Genomic DNA, 18,749 nt, shown 5'->3' with positions numbered 1-18,749 from the left:
ATATGCTCGCACCATGCCCACCATTGACCTTGCTGTGTAACGTTAAAATACTCATAAAATACAGGGATGCACCGCCACAGTGAGCGTTTTAGACTGTCACCTCGCAGTCGCTCACACTCGACGCTGACTGCTTGCACGCCCCTCGTTCTTCGCTGCCCCCTGAATCAGCCTGCTCAGGGGCTTCTAGGCATGGCGTCATGTCGCATCGTTCTGTGAGTCAAGTAACACTCAAACAGAGCAGCTGCTTCAGAGTTCCTTATTTCATATAAGACTCACTCTAAGGCAGGCAAGGAGTCTGAAGTGCAGTGCGATAGTGTAATTAAGTGATTTACCCAGCATCACTCCTCCAGTTCATGAGGGTGAAGGCAGGATTTAAACAGTTGTCCTTGTTCCGTAGCAGCGGATTAAATAGATTGCATCTCTTTACCATACATTTTGCATAGTTGCAGCAAAACAAATCTGCCATCATAACTGTTAGTAAAGAATTGTCTTACCATTCATCCTGAAGAGAAGGTGAAAGGGCAATCATAATGGAACAGTCTTTGGCCGTCATTGCTACTCTGTATTGATGAATCTAAAACAGAGGAGTCATTTTCAGGATGAGTAGAGGAAACCCCACAAAAGAATGACAACAGTAAAAAAGAAAATGTGCCTTTTCAGACGGTCATATGGGACAGAAATGTCCTATCAATTTCCAAACATATCATTTTCCCTGTCTCCTGTCCACCATGAAGCACCCAGTTGTGAGTAAGAGCTAGATCAGGACAATACATACATATTTTGTAATTGTTCAGAACTGCTTGGACATACATTCTGATAAACACCATTCATAAGTAAAAAATACCAACAGCCAGATGCTTTTTTCACTGGTATGCAACAGAGGGCCATTCCACTCCAGTAGATAAAGAGGAGGAGGGGGCGACAAAAGGCAAAGTAAGGGGCAGAGGTGAGAGCATCATATGTTCAAAACATTAGGAGTACATTTAGTCGCAGCTAGCAAGGACAAGTCTCACCCACTTCCTAAATTAAGCAGGATGTGTGTGCTGAAAGTTCTACGTATGAGTATGTTTGTGTTGCAGGCTGAGAGCGAATTTGGGTTAGCAAAAGGTTGTGTGTTTTCAGCAAACTTGCACACATACCTTGCTAGAGTGGCGCGGCTATACCAGGGCAGTGCCTCAGACTGAATGTAGAGTGCTGCATGTGGAGTGGGTCATCGACAAGGGATCAACAGCGGACATGCACGCTGTATTTGTAGTATTAAAAGAGTGGTCACTTCAGAGCACACAGGAAGTGTTTTGGTAAGCGTAAAAAGAGTGGAGCTCAGGCAAAACCAAAAAAGACATAGGATATGTCTTTGTGGGATGAAGACCAATGCTCTGGACAGGACCAAGGTCATGCATCCAAAGTTCTACAACATGACAGTTCAAAGTCAAGATGACCAAAAGTATTAAAGAGAATCTCAGATATCAAAGTAAAAGCATTCCAGGAACTTCTCCTGGTGTCCACTAGCATTCGGTGGTCTTCCTGGTTGGTAGGTGCATAGCCAGCTAGCAACAGTCAATTTCTACTCGGTCTCATTTATTTTCAAGCTGCAATCATTGTAGCCCTGCACCTGCCTGCCAAGGGCAGTATGACAGTTGATCTGGTTTAATTTTCAATGATGCAGCAGCAAGAGTCACAGCCAAACCCCCCAAGGCTGATTCAGTCACTGCTCTGGCTGCACTGCAATTGCAGTGCGAGTGGTCTAAAGAGTCAATCCCTGTAAAGTTCGAACCTCAGGGAATGTTGAGATGGGATTTCTAAAAACTGGCCTGGTTAGGCTAGACTGTATACAGTACCCTGTGGGAGACTGCACCAGTCCTGTCCTCTTGGCAATAGTTAACCCAACCTTTGGTATAAGCATGTACTACAGAAGGTGGTAGAGTGACTGAGCAGCCAGGCTTAGCTCAAGATGGGTCAATGTGAGCTGTAGGGTTGTAACAGAGATTCAACGTGACAAGCATCCAAAAAACACTTACACTCAAGGTTTCTTGATTAAACAATTATTTATGAATTTAACCGTCAGTTGAATAAGCCTTCTTTAGAAGGGAGCAAAAATATGCAACAAAAATGTACTTCAAAATGCTGTTTCTTTAAATCAGTAGATACCCATGTGGGACGGCACACAAACCCTTCCTACAACCTGAGGGAGTTCAAATAACTAGGACCCTGTGGACACTGATAGATCACTGGTACATTTGGAGCAATACTGAGTGGTGTAAAAGAAAAAGTTTTAGGGAATAAAACAATGGTTAAGAAATATTCTTAAGAAGGTAAGTACTTGTGAACCCCCAACGCAAAGTAAATTAACCCTTTCCCAGCTACACAAGCTGTTGAGAGATAGTTAAAGCACCAAGTCAGAGGATAGAAGAGTCTTTCAGGGAGCCAGCACAGCCAATGTTAATTGAGCAAAAGTCTAGGTGAACTGAAGCACTTCTTGCAGGTGAGTAAAAAGTCTTGCACAATGTTTTAGAAGTGTATGTAGAAAATGAAATTACTGTAGGGCTACAAGCTGGGAGGCTTGTGAGGGGCAAAGCTGCAAGCAACTCTGCACAAGGAACCAAGACAAGTCTTAACTGAGAGCTAGCAAGGCTACACAACAAGAGCTAAGTCCCCTTAGTTTTACATTACCTTAGGTCTGAAGAAAGTGGTTCCAGCTGGCTTCTGTTCCTGTGTAGGTCTGCAGCTCCTGTTGTTCCTGGGCCTCAGTCATGGGGACAAGAGGGAGGACGTATGGGACTCCTGCACTACGAACTGAAGGTCGGCGGCAGCAATGGGCAAACGTCAGATCAGCAGAACTTCGCAGTTTCAGCTTCTCGTGGCTCACAAATCGCACCACTGCGGTTCTCGAATAAATATTTATGGAGGTCCAGCACTCTGCTAAGGTTGCTCAGGCTTGGTCAGTCCTGCTTCATGGGAGTCTGGAGGATCTTCCTGAAGCTCAGGTCAGACTTAAAAACGAGATTCTATTCTGGTGTTCCTCTCCCTGGCAATCGGTTCCTGCAGTAGCAATGGAAGTACAGCCAGCTCCGAGAGGATGTCCAGACGAGTTCACTTTGGGGTTGATTCGTCCCACCAACTCAAGGGGAGACGTCGTGTGTGTCAGGACTTCTCTAGTCGAGACGAATTCTGAGCTTCAGCAATGCAGCAGGGCTTCACCGGGCAAAGCAATGGTCCAGGAGCTGCAGCAAGCGTCTCTTCTAAGTTCTTCAGATTCCTTCGTCCAGTGGTCGGCTCTGCCTTCCAAGTTAAAAGCCTCACTTTTTATGTAGGTTTCTCCCATTCATTCACAGCCTAGCTGTCACTCACACAGCAGGGTGGCTGATCTCCAGGGACAGGCAGCCAGCCAATCACCTTTGGGTACATTCCTGTAACCAAGGGGATTAAGCACAGGGAGTTTCGGGCACCTCCCTCACTTCCTGCCCTGCCAGATAAGCTGGAGCCAGAGGCGTGGTTCACCAGTGAATCCCGTCAAAGCCAAAACGAACAAGGGATCAAACCTGGATGAACATTAAAAGTCCTGAAATCCAGCAAAAGAGCTGGGGTCTCCAAGGTAGAAGGGAATTAGCACATTTCTGAGAATTCTCCCCAACAACCCTTAAAGGACTTCCTCCCTTAGGCTGGTGGAACCAACTACCCCCAAAAAACTATTTTGGCGCAATCCCAGACTTGTTGCGACTTTCCAAGGCTGCAGAAGCCCAATACTGGGGTAGCTCAATCACTTGTGAGTGCATGGTCTTCCTAAGTCCGAATCCGGCCAGATGTTCATGGGCATCCAGTTGTCCCTACAGAAGCGAGAAATCTCCATCCAGAGTCCCCTCACCAGGGTCCAGGACCGAGGGATCAAGGAAATCCTAACCAGAGCTTTCCATTGCAGCCAAGCCCCTCTCTCTGGCGTCCTGCTGCAGGAGTCCGCCAGATGTCCTCTTTTTCATCACCACGACCAAGGACTAGGAACAAGGGTCTACTGCATTGCCTCGCGAAGGCAACCAGCTGCAACAGTTTCTTCATTTTCAAGGTAATGTGGGACTTGGGGTATTTCATCCTTTTGCCATTTGGGGTGCTTCCCATCTTTGGATGTTCGATTTAACCCTACACTAAGTTGACATCAACTTACCTGCATTGGCCTTACAGCGTTTGCTTTCCAAAGGGGGCTCCTCTTGAGTTACTGTGGTTTCTCTTTTGAACACCATTTAAGAACATTTTTCTAAGAAGAGCATCAGAACTTCGACTTTGTCCATCGAATTTGGTTGTCCTGGCTCCACCTAAAGGCCACATTCTGAACCAACTGGCTTCGGCATTGCGTGTTCCTCTCAGGTTTTAAATGTTGAACACTTTAATGCTGGGATAATTGACTGCTTGCATCCCTTCCGGTAGAATCCAACAGTTATCACTTAGCAGTCTGTTCTGATCTAGCCCTAACCTTTCCTTCCTTGACAAACTCAATATTGCAAAGGTGTTAATATATATACTTGCTATGCTGACCTCAAATGAGTTACTCACCTGCTTTATAGTTCACTTTTGAATTGAAAACTGAGAATTAATGTTAAGCTAATTATTGTTTTTTAAAGAATGCTTTAAATATCTTTGTGTATACATATTATATAAACTTGTGTTTAATTGGATACTTTTATTTACTGGTTTCATTGCACAGCTATACGGCTCACATTACCCCCCTTAAGATCAGCCTGGCTGCTCGGTCAAACTACCAACTTGTGTAGTACAGGCCTATATTAAAAAGGTGGGTTACCGAATACCTAGAGATAAGTCTTGTGTAGTCCCACACCAGTTGGACTGCACCAATTCTTACCTAACAAATTCCCCCCATTGAGCTGGAGTAGAGGATTTGGTTGGACAGGCTATACTTCCCTCAGGAGAAGATTCAGAAGAAGAAGAATTAGTAGAAGGCGATCTATAGTGCTTTTTCGACGATTTCCTCGATGAGAACCAAGAATGGTGCGACCCCGCTCCTGGAGCCTCAACGTTTCTTCGATCTTTTCCTTTGAGGAGAGCCATTTCTCAACTCAGATGATAGTTTCTTTGAGGGGGGAGTCAAAGGGGGATTTAGTTGGGGGCCTACCCACCACTCATTTCCCTTTACGCTCCTTCATATTCTTACCAGTCATGAACGGAGCGGCATCACAGTCTGCCGTCCTATGCTCCACACCAAGGCACCACAAACACATTCAGTGAGAGTCCGTGAGGGACATCTTGGCAGCAGAATCCCTCTTTAGAAACAAATTTAACCCGGTGTTTGGGGTTGATAGATTTCGAGACTAAGTCGACGTACTTGGCTGCCGTTCTGACAGGAACCGAACTGTGCCGTATTTCTTGAAGCATTTGCTCTCGCAGCAAAGTGGATCTAAAGCCAATGGGTGCTCCGTGAACGCCAATAAAGTAGACCCTAGGATGGAAGCCCTTGAGGGACAGTCGACCGCACCGACGCACAGCGCCTTTTGCCAAATTCTTTTTCCAAAGCTGGAAGGATATCTAACAAAAGACGAGGAATAAGTGGGAGGTCACAGTTCATTCAAATGCAGTTTTCTTTACACAACCACCTTTGGAATGCAGTTCCAAAGACTGTTCCTTATGTTTTTACCCCCGAAAGTTCCATTCTTAAATGTTCCGCTTTTAAATTCAGAGCAGCAGCAAAAGGGGAAATCCCTTGCGCCCCCTCCAATTAATCTCCACACTTTTCCCCTAAAAATAATGATTCCCATTGCAAAAAGTAATATCTGCAAGTTAAAAAAAACATTAAATTAAACATTGCAGGCTAATTTCTGTGTGATGAACATTAAGCACTGAAATAGGAGTGTGGCTAATCTTTTGCAGTGAAATCACTAGACACTGTAAAGGCTTACCTTTGATGCAGCATATTCTACCGAGCCATCATCTTCAGTTGAAATGTGTTTTAACATATCATAAAACGTTTCATCATAGGGCCCGTCAATGTGTAACGCACTTCTACAGAAAAGAAACAAATACCCTTTTCAGATCTATCCCAATCATTTAAATTTTAAACGGCCATGTTTATGAACAGTTTTGAAAACACTGGCCTTAGTAGTGTATCAACATTTATCTGAGGCAGCCTAAAAAGATTTAGGACATCAAGTGAAGATGGGCAAAACAGTCTATGTCCTGGTCAGCAGCAAGAACATTTAGAATACTTCCTTCATTTTAAAAGAGAAAAAAATAAAGACGGTGTATGGACTTAAACTTACCCAATCTGAGATACCTGAAATTATGTCGTCTTGGTTACATCCATTTCACAAACTAAAACACAATTACATGTCTAAACATACTGGTAAAAGGTCATTTAAAAAAAAAAAGGTGCAGAATTCTTCCTAACATGACCTAGCTTTGGGTAACGGCAATCAATGCCAGTTTTGGATACATTCTTCTTGAAGTCCCCAACGATCTAGTTCGGTTTTAGGAGCAGTTCACTATAAACTGACTCGCCTCTACTTGAATCAGTTAGCTTCATCATTCCCCTAACCCCTACACCTCTCTTCCCTTCTCTTCAGGTTATGGCCTGGCCTGCTAGTAAGGGCCCAAGTAACCAACTTGCAGGCAAATCTTGGCGCTTCGAGTCGGATGGTGGTGATTTAGCACAGTATTCGTAACATAAAATAATTCACAATAAAGAGCACAAGGACCTCTATATGGCAACCTCCTTCATTACAGAAATGTATGCATATCTTAATCTAGCACTAATGTAACTCAAGTGACAGAAGAACGCATTATAATATGCGGTGATCCAGCCGAAGGGTTATTCACCAGCAAAGTCTAGTGCAAAAGCTGTCCAGTTTTATTGGGCATCCTTACAGATTACTAATGAAAACAAACTCAAATGCATAACAAAATGGTGACATTTAATAAAATAAAATAGTTCAAAGAAGAAAACATGAAAAGCCCAATCATGGATATTTCAAATTTACGGTAGAAGAAAAAAATACATTCTGGGTAACTGTAAGGCTCTAAACTAACTTTTGACGAAGTCGCCAGTGGCTCATTTGGAAAAATGTTTGGACGCTATTTCAAAACTCCAGGAGTAAAATGACTGGTAAAGTTAAAAGCCATTTTTAAACTGCATTAATAAATTAAAACCAGTCTCATAGTTTACCATTTAAAAAATTGTGGCCAATCTACTACTTCTATAGAGGACTGAGGATTTGTGTAACCAGATGAATTTAGTTCTTATTCTAGCTTCACCAAATTACCAAAATTGTGTGACCTAGGCCATCTCCCTGTGCCTCGCTTTCCTCGTTTGTGAAAATTCTAATTAGCCAGCATTTAACACTATCAAAAACCTGTTTGCAGTGTTGATTTAGTAATTCAGAACTTTATCTAATGGCACGAAAAAAGTTAAAAGACACGGAAGTAAAATAAGTGTCCTACTCCACAAGTATAGCTCCTCTGAAGTGTGATTGGAATGTCATCCTAAAATCTCAACAGCGAGCACTCTACCCACTAGCAATGGTTCAAATCCCAGGGGGGGGGGAGACTGTCTTTATTTCGTCAGTGGTTAAGGAACTTATACCAATTAGTGAATGGATAACATTTTATTTCACTTTAACATCTGCAATATGTAAACGGTCATTATACATTCCAGCAGCGGTTAAAGAAATGCTAAATGGGAGATCTCCTGGAAATTGGCTGCTTGGGTGATAATTTTTATTACAAGTGATTATCACTTTCTAAACCACTGCCTCCAACAAATTACAAGTAACTAGTTCCCTGGAATGAGGGTGGCGGCCTCCCACCCAAAGAGGCGGCTTAGAGCAGGAGCCTTACCACATGTTACAGCCCCCGCTTTGAGCCTTCTCAGAGCAGGAGGCCACCATCTTCCCTCCGAGGGTTTTCCCTGCACCCCTGTATCCCCCAAACCACTTTGCCACACAATAAGGCACCCACCACCCCGTGCCCACTTAGCTTCTCCTTCCTTGTCCATTGGCTGCACCGGTGTTAGGCAACGTTTGAATGCAGTACCCTCTGGAAACACTACAAGCAACTCCAACTACAGGTATAGGCAACCCAACCTTTGGTATAAGCTTGTACTACACAGTTTTGGTAGCATTTAGAGCAGCCAGGCTTACCTCAAGGGGGAAAATATAAGCTGTAGTGAAGTTACAAAGATTCACAGTTACAGGTATTCAAATACACTCAAGGTTTCTTGCATAAACAATTATTAATTTATCAGTCAGTTATAAAGCCTTCTTCAGAAGGGAACAATAGAATAGTAACACAAATATACTTCAATACTAGTTTCTACATCAGTCGAGACCCTTTTTGGATGGCCCATTGACACAACCTACACCCACAGGTGACTTCGACAACTAGGGTGTTGGGGACCTCAATATCTTACTAATGGCATTTAGAATACTCTTAAAAGGTTGTTAAAGGGCTAAGGTTATTAGAACAATAACAGACCATATATATTCTTAAGCAGGCAAGTACTTTTCTTAGAACAGTCATTCAGTTCAATAGGCTAAGCCAAAGTCAATGGGCAAAAGTCTTGTACACGATGAAGCACTTCTGGTAAGTATGTAAAAGTCTTTGCAGAAGTTCTTAGGAGTCTTTGATGAAAAGAAGAATCAAATGTAGGGCCACAAGCTGATTAGGCATGTGAGTTGTAGAAGTTGCAAGCACTCTACAGTAAGAGGCAAGTTCTCTCAGAATTTTTACAGTACTTTTCAAGATGAATAAAAGATGCAGCCGATGACTTCTGTTCCTGTGCAGCTCTGGAGGTCTTACTTTTCCTGGGCCTCAGTCGTGGGGACAAGAGGGAGGACATCGGGGGACTCATGCAATGCACTGTGACGGTCAAAACTTGCAACCAGCAAACTTCACTTTCAGTGGCTGTTCAGCGTTTCAGCTCCCCACGTCTACTGCAAATAGCAACACTATGGTTCCTGGCTGTCGAGATGGACTTTCCTTGCTTCTGGGGTCCCGCACTCTGTTAAGGGGGCCCAGACTTGGCCATTCCTTCAAGTTCTTCTTCGGTTCCTTCGTCCAGTGGTCGACTCTGCCTTCCAAGCCAAAGGACTCGCCTTTTATTTAGTTCTCCCCCATTCATTCCAGCCCAGCTGTCAATCACCCAGTAGGGTGAATGTCCTTGCCGGACAGTCAGCCGGCCAATCACCACAGAGTGCATTTGGGTCTCCTAGGAGACTAAGCACAGGGAGTTTCGGGCACCTCCCTCACTTCCTGCCTACCCCAGACACCCTGGGGCCAGAGGCGGGTTTCACTTGTGAAACCCGCCAAAGGCAAAATGAACAAAGAGACCAAACCTGGTCTGACGCGCAGAGTAAATCTCAAGAAGGACCTTTCCACAAAGAAATGGTGAAAAAAGAAGATCGGGCGCCATTTTGACAAAGATGGCTCCCGTGGGTGCTTTACTGTAGATGCAAACTAGCCAGCGGTAAAGGCACACTATGGTAGTTCAAACGAAACCACTGCCACCAGCCATTCAATGAGACAAGGGTAACATAAAAAATGTTACATGAGAAACTAGACAAAGGGGATACTAGGTAACCCCTTCAGCACTCTATTGTAAGATAGTGTGTACTAGGTCTAGAAAGTTACAATAGTAAGTAAAGTCAATTTCACTTTACTGCTCTTGGAAACGGTAGTTTATCCAAGAGAAGGTATTTAAACCTTTGGCAATCAGAAAGACTCATGTATTTTAATGTGAATTTTACCTCTTTTTCCCTTTGTTAGTGGAGTCTGACAATCTCCATAGGCATCATCTTTTACATTGTGTCACACAGCACCTTCAGTGCAGTGGCACAGGGAAGTCTTTCAAATTTCCCAAAGGTTTAAATACCTTCTCTTGGAATAACTGTATCCAAGGGCATTAAAGTGAAATTGCATTTACTTACATTTGTAACTTTCTAGAACCAGCACACCATCTTACAATAGGGTGCTGGAGGGGTTACTTAGTATTCCCTTTGTCTAGCTTCTCATGTAACAATTTTATGTTACCCTTTCCTCGAATGGCTGGTGGCAGTGGTTTACTTTTAAATACCGTGGTGTGCTTTTCCCACGGGCTGCGTTCGCAGCCATGATAAATCACCCAAGGGTGCCATTATTGTCAAAACGGCCCAGATCATCTTTTTTCACCATTTCTTTGTGGAAAGGTCCTTCATGAGATTTACTCTGCGCACCAAACCAGGTTTGGTCCCTTTGTTCATTTTGTCTTTGGCGGGATTCACGAGTGAAGCCCGCCTCAGGGTGTCTGGCAGGAAGCTTAGGAGGTGCCCGAAAGTCCCTGTGCTTAGTCTACTAGGAGACAATAATGCACTCTTAGGCGATTGGCCGGATGGCTGTCCTGCAAGGACAGCTACCCTGCTGGGTGACTAACAGCTCAGGTGAAATGAATGGGAGAAACCTGCATGAAAGGCAAGGCTTTTTGGCTTGGAAGGCAGAGTCTACCACTGGACAAAGGAATCAGAAGAAGAACTTGGAAGAGACGCCTGCTGCAACTCCTGGACCGTTGATTTGCCCGGTGAAGCCCTGCTGCTGTGCTGAAGCTCTGAATTCATATCGACAGAGAAGCCCCGCAAGGACGACTTCTCCCCTTGAGTTGGTGGGACCAATCAACTCCAAAGTAAGCCACCTGGACATCCTCTCGAAGCTGGTTGAATTTCCACTGCAGTCGCTGCTGTAATCGAATAGCCAGGGAGAGGAACACCAGATTGTGTGCATTGCTTTTAAGATGGCCAAGTGCTCCAGGAGGATCCTCCGGACTCCCAGGAAGCAGGACTGACTGAGCCTGAGCCACCTCAACATAGTGCTGGACCCCAGATGCAAGGAAAGCCCATCTCGACAGCCAGGAATCGCAGTGTTATTTGCAGTGGATGCGAGGAGCTGGAACACTAAGTGCCACTTGTTTGAAGATTGCTGGTTGCGGTCGGTGACCGTCCCATTGCAGTGCAGGCGCCTCCAGAAGTTCTCCCTCTTGTCTCCACGACAGAGGCCCAGGAACACCAGGATCTGCAGAGCTGCACATGAACAGAAGCCATCTGCTGCACTTTTCTTCAACCTAAAAGTACTGTACAGTCTAAGAGAATTTTCCTCTTGTTTTGCCACCTTGCTTGATCTCAGTTGAGACTTGTCTTGATTGCTCTTGTAGAGTTGCTTGCATCTTCTACTACTCACAGGCCTAACCGCTTATGACCCTACATTTGATTCTACTTTTACTACAAAGATTTCTAAAACATTATGCAAGACTTACTTACATGCAAGAAGTGCTTCAGTTCACCTAGACTTTTGCTAACTTGACATTGGCTGGCCTGGCTCCCTGAATGACTTCTCCTCTGCTGATGTGTTTTGCCTTCCTTCCAGGAAAGGGTTAACTGGCTTTGCATTTTTCTTTTTTAAAGTACTTACCTGGTTGAGAATAATTGTGTGAAGACTTGTCTTATTCTAAAAACCTCTTTTCCTTGACACTCCTCTCGTAGATTCTAAATGCAACAGTGATATATTAATGTCCACAACACCCTAGCTATTGAAGTCACCCGAGGGTGTAGGTAGTGTCTGTGAGCCATCCCAAATGGGTATTTGCTGCTTTAGAAAACTAAGAGTGTATTTTTGAAGTGTATATGTGTGTTGCTTTATGTTGCTCCCTTCTGAAGGTGGCGTATTCAAACTGGCTGTTAAATTAATTGTTTAATCAAGAAACATTGTGCCTAAGAGTTTATTTGAATACTTGTCACGGTGAATCTGTGTATCTCCCCTACAGCTCACATTGACCCCCTCTTGAGATAAGCCTTGCAACGCGCCCACACTACCGACCTGTGTAGTACAGACTTATACCAAAGGTTGGGTTCCTATTGCCAGGTGGTCAAGGTTGTTGTAGTGCACCCAAAGGGTACTGCATACAATCTTGCCTAACAACTGGCCATCTAGCTATGGGCATTTTGAAAGCTGGAGGACAACGACAGTGAATTGCACAAAAGTGACAGAGTTGCTCCAATTGTCTGCAGTTTAATCTGAAAGAATGCAGAAAGACAGAAGGCATTGAGATGGTATAGTAAACAATGTCAAACTCCTAATTGATGGGCGAGTGGTGGCTTAAGGCCTTTTGACAGGCAGGCACACTGCTTTCAAAATAGTTTAAGGAATGTGATTACAGAAACAGTAAAAAGAGATTCCAATATAAGGTGTTTTTCATGAACTTGACGGCTAAAAGAAAGAAAAAGTACTTATTCGATTTATTTTTTGTTGCATCTTGAGCCGGTTTATTAAATTCATTAAAACTTTTCCACCCTCATTTCTAAAACCAAATAGGTTTAGCACTTCCCCATCAGGATCTATAGAGGGCATGTGGCCCAATGTTAACCAATTACAGTTTATTTTACTGTACGCATGTGGTTATTCTGAAGTCCGTAATGCAATACCAAATAAATGGCAAATATATTTTCACTGTATATTTATTATGTGTGGTGTAGTTTTAGTGTGTATTTGAGATGAATTGTACTTTTACAGAAGCCAACCCGCTCTAAGCCCGAGGGCTTACTGCTCTGCCACACTACCAATTTACAGAGTCTGGACTAATTCAAGGGGCACACTATGTTGGCACCACAATGTTGTCTTCAAAAAACCAAAAAGAGGGTTATCTGAAAAATGTGCCTAACAAGAGTTTAAGCGGAGCCTCCACACAAAGCCAAGTAAATAACACACAGGCAGATTCTTAAAAATGCTATCGAAACACCCCAGTTGAGGCTTGGTTGTCAGCATGCTGAAGGGAAGACAAACTGTAAAAAAACGCTTTAAGAATCTTTCTCAGCATCTAGACATGAAAATACATGATTTTGGCAGGGTGCCAGGAAAATTTTATTCAGGTACTCCAGTGCAGTAACGTAGTTGGTGTAACCCTTGACGAGTCAGTCAAGGCAGACACCTGGACTGGTTGGACAGCCAGGAGCGCTTACGAGATGCCATGGAGACTAATGGTCCCTCCACCTATCCCATAAACATTAATGAAATATGATTGAATGTCCATGTACAGCAATGTGCAGGTTAACAAGAACATACTCTTGCTAACAGCACTCCCATTCTTCTGCTGTTGCTAGTACTGTCATTAAATGCAATCCTGAAAACAAACTAACAATTATCTTCTTACCTTGCTTCAGGAAATTCTTCCAGATGGTGCTCAACTCTGTTGTATAAAGGGTAAAGTCCTTCAATGTCAAGCAGGTCAAGCATCTGAACCTGAAGGGTTTTGTAAAGAATACAGCCCTTTGGTAATCCGGAACACTCAACTACATGTTTACCTGAAGTGAAAATATTAGTGTCATCAGACTGTACTCGGCAAAAAAGCAAACAGACTTTAAATGTCTATTCACGAGGCTTCTAAGTCCAGCGTTCATTGGCCATGAATTCAAACACGTATTAAATAACATGTTATTCCTGCCCTTACATTAGAATTTAAAGTAAACTCTCTGGTATAGTCATTGTAAAGCGACAAACTGTTTCATTTCAGGTGTCTGGGACAATACATCAATGCATCAGTAAACCGAGAATAAGGAAAATAATACATGGAAGGGTAATATCTGCCCATAACTTTCCAATTAGTTGGTTGGTTTTACAATACATTTGGAATCTCCCCACCCAGTCCTACTTCTTGGTTAAACTCGCAAGAATGGTTGATAAAACTTTGATAAAGATTCACATCATAACGCCATCATAAAATTAATCTAATTAATGGGAACCTGCTTCATCAGGTGACATTCTTTTTTGAGATCATGTTTATTATTTTAGTCCTGTTCCTCATCTCATCTTACATTTTGTGGGCTACATTGACCCACTGAACAGAATTTCACAAAAACCAAGCTGTATTTGCGCAGAAACAACAAAATGGTTGTGCTGGCTCCTGTGAGCACCATGGACTAAACTGCGTTTTGCAGCAACAAAAAGGATGCCTGCGCCGTCTTTCCAAGCATACATTGGGCAGGATGGAACAAGGGGACAGTCTGAGGGAGCGTGCCAGTGTGTTCTGAAATTCACAAATGGAATGAAGAGAAAAGGCAACACTGCTTTGCTGAAAGCCCAAAATCCCCATTAAAAAGGAAACTTTTTCACCTTTAAAAATGTTTCTCTGATGCTATTTCCATCTGTTGTTCCTTAAACCACTGTGATTAATAAAGGCCCTGCCATGCCCAGTATATCTCATTGTGCTTTAGCAAAACCAGGCATGATTTCTGAATGACAGGCCCTGTCAAATCAACTGAGAAAAATCAACAAGGAACTCCACTTTTAGCCCGCATGGGAAAACGCGTTCATTTTCATCACAAAGTATCAAAGCTCAGTAGCTCAAAGAAACTCCAGCTATCTGAGCCATGTCAATTTCAATGCATTTGTGCTTCAAACAAAACTCCTGCATACCAGAAAATTACTATAGCTGCAAGACAGTGTGGGAATCCAGCTGCAAGACAGTGTGGGAATCCAGAGGGAGATGCAAAACTGAATTTAAAAAGAAATGCCAGCTTTTCACCACACGTGTAAAATGGGCTTTGCAGACTCGAGGATAAAAAGGACAGTTTTAAAAGTAAACTGTTGAATGAAAGCCTGCCATTCTCTAGCAATGTGAATGGGTTTTTTGCTGGGGAAAATACACATGGGTGTGTTGTATTCCACTGGCTTGTTTAATTCAGGACCAAATATAAGAAAGTAAAACTGTTAAACCATATTGGCTGGATTTTGCAAGCCCAAAAGAAGAACAAGTTACTTCTTACCTTGTAACGTTCTTTCGATGGGATGTTCCTCCGACGTATTCCTTATCTTAAATATCTCTTTCCAGCTTTGATGGCCCCGGAAATTTTTTCTCTCTACAGGGCACTGCGTGTCGACGTCCGGCGAGTCGATGTCCCTCGACAGCCGCCGTATCGACGTCGACGTCATCCTGCCTATAAAGGCCGCGCGCAGCGTCTGTTGCTCAGTTCCGTTTTGTAGCCCACAAAAATTCTTTCTGGACTAGACTAATCACCCAGAAGGCGCGTAAGCTGCAACAACAAGGGAAGTAGTACTGCGGGGATGGATGGGAGGGTCGATAAGGAATACGTCGGAGGAACATCCCATCGAAAGAATGTTACAACGTAAGAAGTAACTTGTTCTTCGAAGGGATTGTGTCCTCCGACGTATTCCTTATCTCAGATAGGCTCCCATAGCAGTATTCTGTTATTGGAGGTGGGAGTACTGACTTCATGCTTCCTCTTATTGATGAATAGAGTGCAATACTGCCCTTCCAAACCTAGTTTCCTGACTGGAGGAGGAATCCAAGTTGTAAAACCGTGTAAAGGTATGGACGGATGACCATGTGGCAGCCGCACATATGTCTCTAACCGGCACTCCTCTTTTGAGGGCCGATGAAGCTGCGATACCTCTGGTCGAATGAGCCCTAAGATTTTGATGGGGCTCTTTTCCCGCCAGTTTATAACATTCCAAAATGGCAAAAATGATCCATCTGGAAATGGTCTGCTTAGTTATGGGTAACCCCAGCTTGTGACCTGCGTAGCCTACAAACAGCTGGTCTGCTTGTCTTATCCTAGCCAGTCTACTAATGTAAAAACTTAAAGCCCTTCTTGGGTCCAGCCTGTGTAACCTCTCTTCCTCTTTCCCCGGATGGGGAGGAGGATAGAAAGATGGAAGGGTGATCTTCTGTGTGATATGAAATTCAGAAACCACCTTTGGGAGGAAATTAGGCTTCACTTGCAGAACAACTTTGTCTTTGTGAAAAATTGTATGAGGGGGTTTACAAGAAAGAGCTTGTAACTCGCTCACCCTTCTAGCAGATGTAAGTGCTACTAATAAAACAGTCTTAAGGGTAAGAAATCTTAACGAACAAGAGTGGAGTGGTTCGAAAGGTGTGCCCATCTGGAAAGTTAGGACTAAATTTAAATCCCATAGGGGAACCTGGAATGGTCTTGGGGGATAAACGTTAGTTAACCCCTTTAGAAACTGTATTACCAAGGGTAACTTGAAATAGGTTGGTTCTTCCGCAGTGCGCTTAAAGATGGATAGCGCTGCGAGATAGCCCTTGATGGTGCCAACTTGAAGGCCTGAATTCACTAAATAAAGTAGGAAGGACAAAACCATTGGTGTACCACATGAAAAGGGATCGATATTCTTTTCCCTACACCAGCTGCAAAATCTGTTCCAACGGCAGCGGTATAAAGATTTTGTTGCTGGCCTTCTTGCCGAAAGCAACACCTCCATAACGTCATCAGGAAGTTCCCAATCCTTGTACCTCAGCCTTTCAAAAGCCAAGCGTGAAGGTTGAGGGTTTTGATGTCTGGATGGAGAACCTGACCTCCCTTCTGTGAGAGCAGATTCTCTCTGAGTGGAAGTCGAATTGGAGGGCAGATGGACAAGTCTAGAAGGTCCGGGTACCACGTTCTCCTGGTCCAATCCGGGGCAATTAGGATCATGGTTTTCCGGAATCTTCTCAACCTCCTGATCATTTGAGGAATGGCAGGGACCGGTGGAAACGCGTACAGGAGCGGAAACTCCCAGTCCACTATGAACGCGTCGCCCAGAGCTCCTCTCGGGGGACATTCCCTTGAACAGAACAGATCGCACTTCCTGTTGACACTGGTGGCGAACATATCCACCTGAGGGGTTCCCCAAAGGGCGAAGATCTCTTGAAGGACTTCCTGAGCTAGTTCCCACTCGTGGGAGACTGTGCTCTGCCTGCTCAGAGCGTCCGCTGTCAAGTTCTTGTCTCCGGCTAGGTGAACTGCCGATAGAGAGATTCCTTCTTGGATTGCCCAAAACCAGAGCTGCATCGCCTCTCTGCACAGAGATAGTGATCCTACTCCTCCCCTTTTGGTGAGGTAATGCATGGCCACTGTGTTGTCCGTCATTATCAGGACATTCTTTCCTTGTACAGATGGCAGAAAAGCTTTCAGCGCAAGTCTGATGGCCCTCAGCTCTAACAGGTTGATATGTAGTCTGGACTCCGATGGAGACCAACGACCGCTGATGGTCAAGTCGTTGGCGTGGGCTCCCCACCCTGTGAGTGAGGCATCCGTGACTACTGTTATCTCCGGCCAGGGTTGCCAAAACTGCTCTCCTTTCAGAATGTTCTCCTGACAGGCCCACCACTGAAGGTCTCGAGCCACCCTGTCGGGAACCTGAAGAAGATCTGTCATTCTCCCTGGGAATTGTGACCACTGAGTTCTCAGTGCCCACTGGAGGGATCTCATTCTCAGGTGCGCCTCTGGCACTAGGAAAATGCAGGATGCCATGAGGCCCAGCAACCTCAGAAAGTCGAAGGCTGGGAGACGTTGGGCATTTTGAAACTTGGTGACCATCTGTAGAATATCTTGAGCCCTCACCTCTGGTGGCGATGCTTTTCCCAGGGAAGTGTCCAGGATCGATCCGATGAACTGGAGTCTCTGCAATGGTATCATTTGTGACTTCTTTAAAATTGAGGGAGAAGCCCAGTCTGTGAAGGGAGTGGCAAACATGATCTAGCTGGATCTGAGCTTGTTCCGAAGATACAGCTCTGATCAACCAATCGTCCAGGTAGGGGTAGACATGAATCCCTTCCCTCCTTGGACTTGCAGCCACTACCGACATTAACTTGGTGAAGACCCTCGGGGTGGAGGTCAGCCCAAATGGCAGCACTCGAAATTGATAATGAGAGTTGCCAATTGTGAACCTCAGGTATTTCCTGTGTTTGAGATGGATTGGCACATGGAAATAAGCGTCCTGAAGGTCCAGAGATACCAACCAGTCCTGGAACTGAAGGGCCTGAAGGATCTGAGAAAGTTACCATCTTGAATTTGTCTTTCCTGAGGAATTTGTTCAATTCTCGCAAGTCCAAGATGGGTCTCAGTCTTCCGTCTTTCTTTGGAATGAGAAAGTAAGGCCTTGTTCCTCTCCGCTACAGGTACCGGTTCTATGGCACCTTTCTCTAGCAGGTCTAAAATTTCCTGCAAGAGGAGCGGATCTGGAGCTTTTTGAGAGCTGATCCCCGGTGGATGACTCTGAGGTATGCGTAGGAGAGGCAGGCAGTAACCTTGTGCAACTGTCTCAAATGCCCAAGCATCTGACGTGATAGCCTGCCATTCCGCCAGATGCTGAGTTAACCTGCCCCCTACAGGTGTCTTGTGAGGGAAGTCCTCAGAGTGGTTTTGGGGCGGCTGATGCAGATGCCGATGGTAAAGAGGCACCTGCTGTTGCTGCGGCTTTTGAATATCTACCCCGTCCACCTCGGGTAGTTCTTCTTTGTCCCCTTTGAGCCGGTCGTCCTCTACCTCTTCCGAATGCGGAGTAGAAGCGAAAGGACTTGCCTCTCGCAGAGGTTCCTGTGGGACGAAAAGGTGTCTGACGGATTGCAGCGCCTAGGGATTTTGCTGCTGCCTTTGATGTTTGCAGTTTTTCTAAACTGTCATCCGCCTTTTTCCCAAACAAAGAAGAGCCATCAAATGGCATATTCAAGAGCCTGGCTTGCACATCTGGGGCAAAACCAGACTTTCTCAACCAAGCAAATCTCCTGGTTGTTGTACTTGCCGCCATTGCTCTGCTGATACTGTCAGCCGAATCAATGCCCGTCTGGAGGGATTCACACATAGTGTCTTTACCGTCCTTTATGATATTTAGGAATGCCTCCCTTTCTTCTCCCTCTGGGATGCAGTCAGCCGCTGTAGAAGCACACTCCCAAAGTTTATGGCTAAATCTAGCAAGGGTGCAAGTAGCATTAA

At 44.5% G+C, this 18,749-nt stretch overlaps 1 protein-coding gene across 2 annotated transcripts in view; it reads right to left on the bottom strand.

The window, feature by feature from the left end:
- The window catches only part of IPPK (inositol-pentakisphosphate 2-kinase), a 322,707-nt gene that overhangs the window by 54,539 nt on the left and 249,419 nt on the right, over positions 1-18,749 (bottom strand). For both annotated transcript variants that reach the window (XM_069643864.1, XM_069643865.1), the window contains 3 exons: positions 13,166-13,316; positions 5,901-6,003; positions 495-574 (listed from right to left, as the gene is read on the bottom strand). In XM_069643864.1, coding sequence (XP_069499965.1) covers positions 495-574; positions 5,901-6,003; positions 13,166-13,316 — 334 coding nt within the window. The remainder of the gene's footprint in view (positions 1-494; positions 575-5,900; positions 6,004-13,165; positions 13,317-18,749) is intronic.

Source organism: Ambystoma mexicanum, chromosome 2p, assembly GCF_040938575.1.
Source record: "Ambystoma mexicanum isolate Mex_15411 chromosome 2p, UKY_AmexF1_1, whole genome shotgun sequence".
Lineage (NCBI taxonomy): Eukaryota > Metazoa > Chordata > Amphibia > Caudata > Ambystomatidae > Ambystoma > Ambystoma mexicanum.
Note: the sequence above shows the minus strand (reverse complement) of the source record. Positions and strands in the feature narration are given on the sequence as shown.